General features: G+C 38.5%; 1 protein-coding gene across 3 annotated transcripts; it reads left to right on the forward strand.

Moving 5' to 3' along the window:
- The first annotated feature begins 1,022 nt into the window (after positions 1-1,022).
- Positions 1,023-6,238, forward strand: LOC121741918 (potassium transporter 2-like). 3 transcript variants are annotated; one of them, XM_042134872.1, is made up of 10 exons: positions 1,023-1,322; positions 1,803-1,862; positions 2,001-2,235; positions 2,314-2,559; positions 2,651-2,704; positions 3,318-3,578; positions 4,004-4,056; positions 4,126-4,243; positions 4,665-4,919; positions 4,991-6,238. In XM_042134872.1, the coding sequence occupies exons 2-10, from the start codon at positions 1,824-1,826 to the stop codon at positions 6,091-6,093; spliced, it is 2,364 nt and encodes a 787-aa protein (XP_041990806.1). In that variant the 5' UTR covers positions 1,023-1,322; positions 1,803-1,823; the 3' UTR covers positions 6,094-6,238. The 3 variants fall into 3 exon arrangements, with proteins under 3 accessions (XP_041990806.1, XP_041990805.1, XP_041990807.1); XM_042134871.1 differs by lacking the exon at positions 1,023-1,322 and adding an exon at positions 1,330-1,724; XM_042134873.1 differs by lacking the exon at positions 1,023-1,322 and adding an exon at positions 1,330-1,724 and having other exon boundaries at positions 2,004-2,235.
- Positions 6,239-7,493: the final 1,255 nt, after the last annotated feature.

The following is a 7,493-nucleotide window of genomic DNA, read 5'->3' on the forward strand; positions in this document are numbered from 1 at the left end:
TTGGTTAGCTAAAACAATCGAAATAATAAGTTTATATACTTCTTGATCAAATCCTCAAATAATCAAAAAAATTACTTATAAACTAATTTATCAATTGTGTAGCAATTATATTCATATCTATATGAAACATTTATAATTAATAAAATATCTATATTTTTTATTTTTAAAAAATAATTGACATTTTGCTTAATTATTTATGTTCACAAGGTTAGCATTTTCTTATAAAATGCAATTGAAACCTTACTCAAATATTTTATATCCAAAAGATTTATTTCTAAACTATATAATTTATTTTTTAGTTGTTATATTCGCGTTTATACAAGATATTTGTATCTAAAACAATGGAAAAGATTTATTCAAATTTTCAAACTCTTATTACTAATTTTCGTACCCCCAATCCAAAATCTTAGATACGCCACTGGGGAAAAGACAAGTGTTAATAGGTGAATATATATTTTAAACGAAATAAATTCTTTGTCTAGAAACCTGAAACCTTCGATGCTATATTTATTTTCATTGCAAAGTATTGCAACCTACATTAACTAGATATTTAAAAAATACTTCTCCCTCGGTCCATAAAAAATAGATAATATTGTGAACGACACAAATTTTAATGTATAATTGGTAAAATAAGATAGATGAGAAAATGTAAGAGAGGGGAAGGAAAAGGTAGTGGAATGAAACCATGTAGAATATGGACGAGGGAATACTACATATTAAGTAGGCGGCGGAGCAAATCGGGGTAGGCCACTTTAGATCAACCTCCGCAATACATGCACTCTCATCTCTCTGCATGCAAACTGCTTTACAATACTGAAAATCTACTTAAAAAGAGAGAAGAAAATAGATGTGCTTTTCATGTACTACTACTGTTTATTGAGAGAGAGACAGAGAGAGAGAGAGAGAGAGAGAGAGAGAGAGGGTCCATGTTCTTATCACGTGCTGCTGCTGCCCATAATCCAGATAACTTCTTCAATAGTATAATTTTACTTTTTTTTTGCTTGCTTGCGATTTTATCCGATTCGTTTCCATTTTTTATTCCACTTCTCGAACTCGCAAAGAAAAAGTTAAATTTTATTCAAAAAAGCGGTGGCATTTGCAACCAATTTCTGAGCTACTGCTTTAAAATTTAAATTAACCAAGTTGAAAATTGGTGGAACAAACAAAAGCCACTTTTTGGTTTAGCTCGTTTCTTCATCTTTGTTAATTATTCACATATTTTATTGCTCTGATTCGTGAATGTTGGTGGGAATTTTCTGCTGTCGGTCATTTGCAGCTACAAGTTGGGTTTATAATGAGTAGTATAATAACAATATGGCAAGGTATAGAATGAGAGTACAATCGCCTTAATTCCCGTGGGGCTCGATTAGGTGTGTGTGAGTGATGATTTCATATAAAAATTGTGGTTAAATCATGTGATGTTGGCCTCCCTCTCTGTCCCACTCTCCCCCACACTCTTTCTCCTTCTCTGTTACACTCATTTCACCTTTCTTTTACCGACTTCGACTTACTTAACTCTTATCTATAATGTGAGAGAGCTGCGGATATTTTATCTCATTATTTATTGTTCCATTTTCCCTGCTTCTTGCTTATTTTGTGAGGGCACTAAAATGCACTGTTGGGAAGACTTCTAAGAATTGGGAAAAAGTTGGGTGCATTTTATTACTTTGGGGGGTTTTTGATTTATGATTTAGATGTTTTCGTGTAGCACTGGTTCAAGGAAGGTTTGGCTATTTCCTTTTCCTTTCCACATGCTATTTGCTGTAGTTGAGATCTGCACCTAAATTTTATCTTGCTTTCAGCACTAGTTTCATTCAATTTCAATGGATCCTAGCTGTGGGAATTGCTGGACAAATCCAAAGGTTAGTTGAATTCATTTATCGTTTTGCATTTACAGCGTATGAAATCGATTGTGGCAAGTGAACAGTTCCATTTTCAGTTGTACATTCTTGAAATTAGAGATATGGTTAGATTATGGTCGTTTGTTGTGGGAATTTTAGAAGGATTCTTGGAAGGCCACTCTGCTACTAGCTTACCAGAGTCTCGGTGTAGTGTACGGGGACCTCAGCATTTCGCCTCTCTACGTGTACAAGAGCACGTTTGCGGAGGACATTCATCACTCTGAGACAAATGAGGAGATATTTGGGGTTCTTTCCTTTGTGTTTTGGACACTAACCCTTGTCCCCTTGTTCAAATATGTTTTCATAGTGCTACGAGCTGATGACAATGGAGAAGGTGTGTGTCTTGATAGAGAACTTGTTTCTGCCAGTTTAATTATGTCGATGATGGACTGTTGGTTCGTCGTTCTTGCAGGTGGTACGTTTGCTCTGTATTCCCTGATATGCAGGCACGCGAAGGTTAGCCTTCTCCCCAACCAGCAAGTTGCCGATGAAGCTCTCTCCACATATATACTTGAGCCACCTCCAACAACAAAGAACAGTTCAAGGGTGAAAGCGGTGCTAGAGAATCATAAGTCCTTGCACGTTGCGTTACTAATTCTGGTTCTACTTGGCACTTGTATGGTCATTGGGGATGGTCTGCTAACTCCAGCCATATCTGGCAAGTTATCTAAACTAGCTACTTAACGGTCTACTTTCATAAAGAGATCTAAGTGTGCGGATAAATAAAAATATGCTTCTGCATCCTGCAGTTTTTTCTGCTGTTTCTGGTCTTGAATTATCGATGTCTAAGGATCACCACCAATGTAAGCTTTCTTTCCATACATCCTTGTATTACATATCTCTCTTTTTTCTTCTCTAAACATGAATTACTGGATCCACATTATAGTTGAAGAATGGTGTCTTATAGTTAAGAGGAAGATGATTGGGAAGTTGTGTCACTATATATTTCATCAGTTTATAGTGCTGGGTAAATTTGTTTTATCAGTTTTTCTCTTAGAAGACTATAGAATAATGCTAAGAATGTAGAAGTGACTTACGGTTTAGGACCTGCCATGTTTTCTGCTAGTTCTACAGAGAAACAAACTGTATATAAAGATCTAATACTATTACTTTGCATTACTTGAATCCTTTGTGAAAACTAGAGATAACATAGATTATGGCAGGATGAACTCTCAGGTTATTTTATTCGATATGACTAAATCATATTAATTGCAAATCTACGGTTTTTATCTGACTCCTTCTAAAGTATGTTCTCCTTGGTTTATTGAACCCATACACTACCTCATTTTTGGTTTGTTGGTATCTTGAAGGTTATATATGGTTTTCTTTGGAAGCTGAATGATTATTTGTTATTTTGATATTGGTATTTGCTTCAATCAAGTCATCTTTACAGTTGTACCAATTCATATTCTGCAGATGCAATGGTGCCGATTACTTGCTTTATATTAGTGTGCCTATTTGCTTTACAACACTACGGCACCCATCGAATTGGGTTCTTCTTTGCCCCAATAGTCCTCACTTGGTTGTTATGCATAAGTGCGCTCGGCCTGTATAATATTTTCCACTGGAATCATCATGTGTATCAAGCACTTTCCCCGTCTTATATGATAAAGTTTTTGAAGAAGACTAGAAAAGGAGGGTGGATGTCTTTGGGTGGAATACTTTTGTGCATAACAGGTATAGTTCTTCTGAATTGTATGAAACTTTTATTACTGACAGTATCACGATTTTGCATAATTACTCTGAATATTAATGTCGATATGTTACTAGTGTTGGGAGGTGGAACATTATCTTAGGTAAGCAGAGACTATCGAGTATTAACTGGTAAAAATATCTGATTACCAATTAAAGGGCACATATCAATCTGCTGATTGTGCAATATGAATGTATTATTTGACGCTCATCATCTCTTCAACAGACTCTTGACATTTAAGAATCCTATAATAAGTGAATTCAGTACTAGTAAATGTATTATTTGTTGTACAGACTCTAGTTTCACATGTTCCTGTGACTTCTACATTTTGTGTGATGCGTTAATCCTTTTGCAATGATCCATATATAACTTTCCCAATCATGAACTTGACCACAGATCCATCATGCAGGTTCTGAAGCAATGTTTGCTGATCTTGGCCATTTCTCACATGCAGCAATACAGGTGAAGTTTCTGCTTGATATATAACGACTTTTTCTTGGTGAGAGATTAACATATGGCACGCTGTTTCAGATAGCATTCACCTTTTTGGTTTATCCAGCACTAATATTGGCATACATGGGACAAGCAGCTTACCTATCGAGGCACCATCATACAATTCATAAGATTGGCTTTTATGTTTCTGTTCCAGGTATCACTTAGTAAAGTCGAGAGAGACTATGATTTATGATTGGTTTCTTGATGTATGCTCTAATCTAATATGCAAACTTTGAATTGTTCCTCTGATTTGGGGAAATTTTCCGCATACCAATTTGTTCAAGCCATTTAGAGTCGTCATGACATTGCCACAGGATATATATGTGCTAGTTGAGTTTTGCCACTCTCTGTGCTTTGATAGTTCGCCCCTTCAAAATGGTAAAAGAACACGAACATAAATGATTTGGGAAGTGGAGATTAAATGTTTTTAGCCAATTAACGTTGAAAAATGCAGTGAGCATCAATGACAAAGCCTTGTGAAATTTGGGGTGAAAACTCTCTTTTATCATTATTGAATAATAACCTTTTTTAGTAATGAATTTATGGGTGTCTTGTGGCATAAAATTGTTCAACAGAAAGTGTAAGGTGGCCAGTACTTGTGGTGGCAATACTAGCTTCAGTTGTGGGCAGTCAGGCGATCATCAGCGGAACTTTCTCTATCATCAACCAGAGTCAGTCACTCGGTTGTTTTCCGAGGGTCAAGGTGATTCACACCTCGGATAAGATACACGGTCAGATATACATACCCGAGATCAACTGGCTGCTGATGATCCTGTGCATTGCAGTAACCATTGGATTCAGAGACATAAAACACATGGGAAATGCATCGGGTAGACCTCATCCGCTTTGTGATCTCACATTTTCGACAAAATTCTGACCGTGGGTTTGCTGTTGGTTGCAGGGCTGGCGGTAATGGCAGTGATGCTGGTAACCACTTGCCTAACGTCATTAGTAATCATCCTTTGTTGGCACAAACCTCCACTGGTGGCTTTGTGTTTCCTGCTCTTCTTCGGATCCATCGAGCTGCTTTACTTCTCTGCTTCCCTCATCAAATTCCTCGAAGGTGCATGGCTTCCCATCTTGCTCGCGCTCTTCCTGGTCACCATCATGTTCGTTTGGCACTACACAACAGTAAAGAAATACGAGTACGATCTCCACAACAAGGTTTCGCTAGAATGGCTTCTAGCCCTGGGTCCAAGCCTGGGCATCGCTCGCGTCCCAGGCGTTGGCCTTGTGTTCACCGATCTCACTTCCGGTATCCCCGCCAACTTCTCACGTTTTGTTACCAACCTCCCGGCCTTCCACCGCGTGCTCGTCTTCGTGTGCATAAAATCAGTGCCGGTGCCGTACGTGCCCCCAGCAGAGCGGTATCTAGTCGGCCGTGTGGGCCCCGCAGCTCACCGATCGTACAGGTGCATTGTCCGGTATGGGTACCGGGACGTCCACCAGGACGTGGACTCATTCGAGTCAGAGCTCGTGAGTAGGTTGTCAGAGTTCATCCGGTACGACTGGTACAAGGCGCACGGAGGCATCATAGACGTGCGCAAGGAGGAGGAGGAGGAGGAGGAGGAGGGCGAGGGGTCAACGAGCGAGTGCAGGCTGGCGGTGATAGGCATGGTGCCATTGTCGGCGTTTGAAATGGAGGACGAGACGGAACCAGCGAGCATGTCGGTGGGGTTCCAGACGGTGGACAGCGTGAGCGATATAGTAGAGATAGGGGTGCCGGAGAGAAGGGTTCGGTTCGCGGTGGACGAGGGGTGTGAGACGGAGACGGAGATGGAGGTGCAGGAGGAGGTGCGGGATCTGTACGAAGCGCAACAAGCAGGGATAGCATTCATTTTGGGGCATTCGCATGTTCGGGCAAAACAAGGGTCGTCGGTGTGGAAGAGATTGGCCATCAATTTGGGGTATAATTTCCTGCGAAGAAACTGTAGGGGAGCGGACGTGTCTCTCAAGGTACCTCCTGCATCGCTTCTTGAGGTTGGAATGGTTTATATTGTTTGAGATATTGTCAAACTTTTAGATTCTCTCTATCTCTCTCTCTCTCGTAGTACATTCCAGTAGATGATGATTCAAATCAGAACTATCTATGGAAACTAAAATCAATTTTTGGTGTGGATCAACTTATTATGAATTTTTGTTTTGTTCACTCTAGACCACTAAAGGGAACCAACATGGATTCAGAAAATAAAATACCCTCTCCGTCCCACGGTTGGAGTCCTATTTGATTTGAACATGCGTTATAAGAAATATAAAAAATGAGTTGAATAAGTTAGTGGAATATGAGTTTTGTTTATATATAAGACTCTAGGCGTGTGTTATATTGCTAACTCCCTTTTAAATTGCTAACTACAACTAAATGATAGGCATTAGATTATTATATCAAGGTACAAGATCATTCATCCACGAATAGTAATACGATGCACAAAAAATGTCAATTAGGGATATTAATGTCAATTAACAAAAAGTTATTTATAACCAATTTTTAAAAAATATCCCAAAATTTTAAATGATTATAACTATCTCAATTTATATTATTTTTTTACACAAAATATATCAAATTAAAGATAATTTTATAAGGGTTCTAACGAGATCTCACTTGCATATGTTTCGATATCAAAATTTAATTTTTTTTTGAATTTTCGTATTTTTTACGTATCAGTTTAATGTAAATGTATGTACCAAAATATTTCAATAATATATATATATATATATATATATATATATATATATATATATATATATATATATATATATATAGGGTCATGATCTATGACAAACACCTCTTAACCATATAACTAGAGAACAAATAATAGCCACAAGATCAAACAAATCAAGGGCTGGTATTAATTTTTGAATTTAATGAGATATTAGTTCCCTCAATCACAAATTTACTCCACAATAATAAGGCGGGGGTATAATGGTCATTGCACATCCAAAATTAGATTACATCATTGGCATTTGAAAAAGAAACCGCATTCTTCTCTTCTCCTCCTCTTCCTTCTTCTGCAAAATAGTTCTCAGCTCTCCTACCGCCGATTCGTCCGATTGAAGAGGAATTCGATTGGAAATTATCAATATTTTCGCGATTCAAGTGACTCTCTTTCCCCGACGAAGGAATCTGCATCGGTGTCTCCAATCATCACTCTTCCAGCGGCCAACAACACCGCCACCGTCAACAAGGCGGCGGCGGCGCTCCGGAAGGAGCTCATCGCGGTGATCAAGGAGAAGAAGGAGGCGATGGCCAAGGGCGGGCCGCTCTACGACATCTTGTCGCACATGATCGTGGCATCTGACCCCGAGCGGGAACACACAGATCTATGATATAATTTAGCCTGCATTTCCCAATTTATCTTCTGTTTTTCTTAGTTTTGATTTCCTTTAATTAGGGAATTAACATTAGG

The sequence above is a fragment of the Salvia splendens genome, chromosome 7 (genome assembly GCF_004379255.2).
Source record: "Salvia splendens isolate huo1 chromosome 7, SspV2, whole genome shotgun sequence".
Classification (NCBI taxonomy): Eukaryota; Viridiplantae; Streptophyta; class Magnoliopsida; order Lamiales; family Lamiaceae; genus Salvia; species Salvia splendens.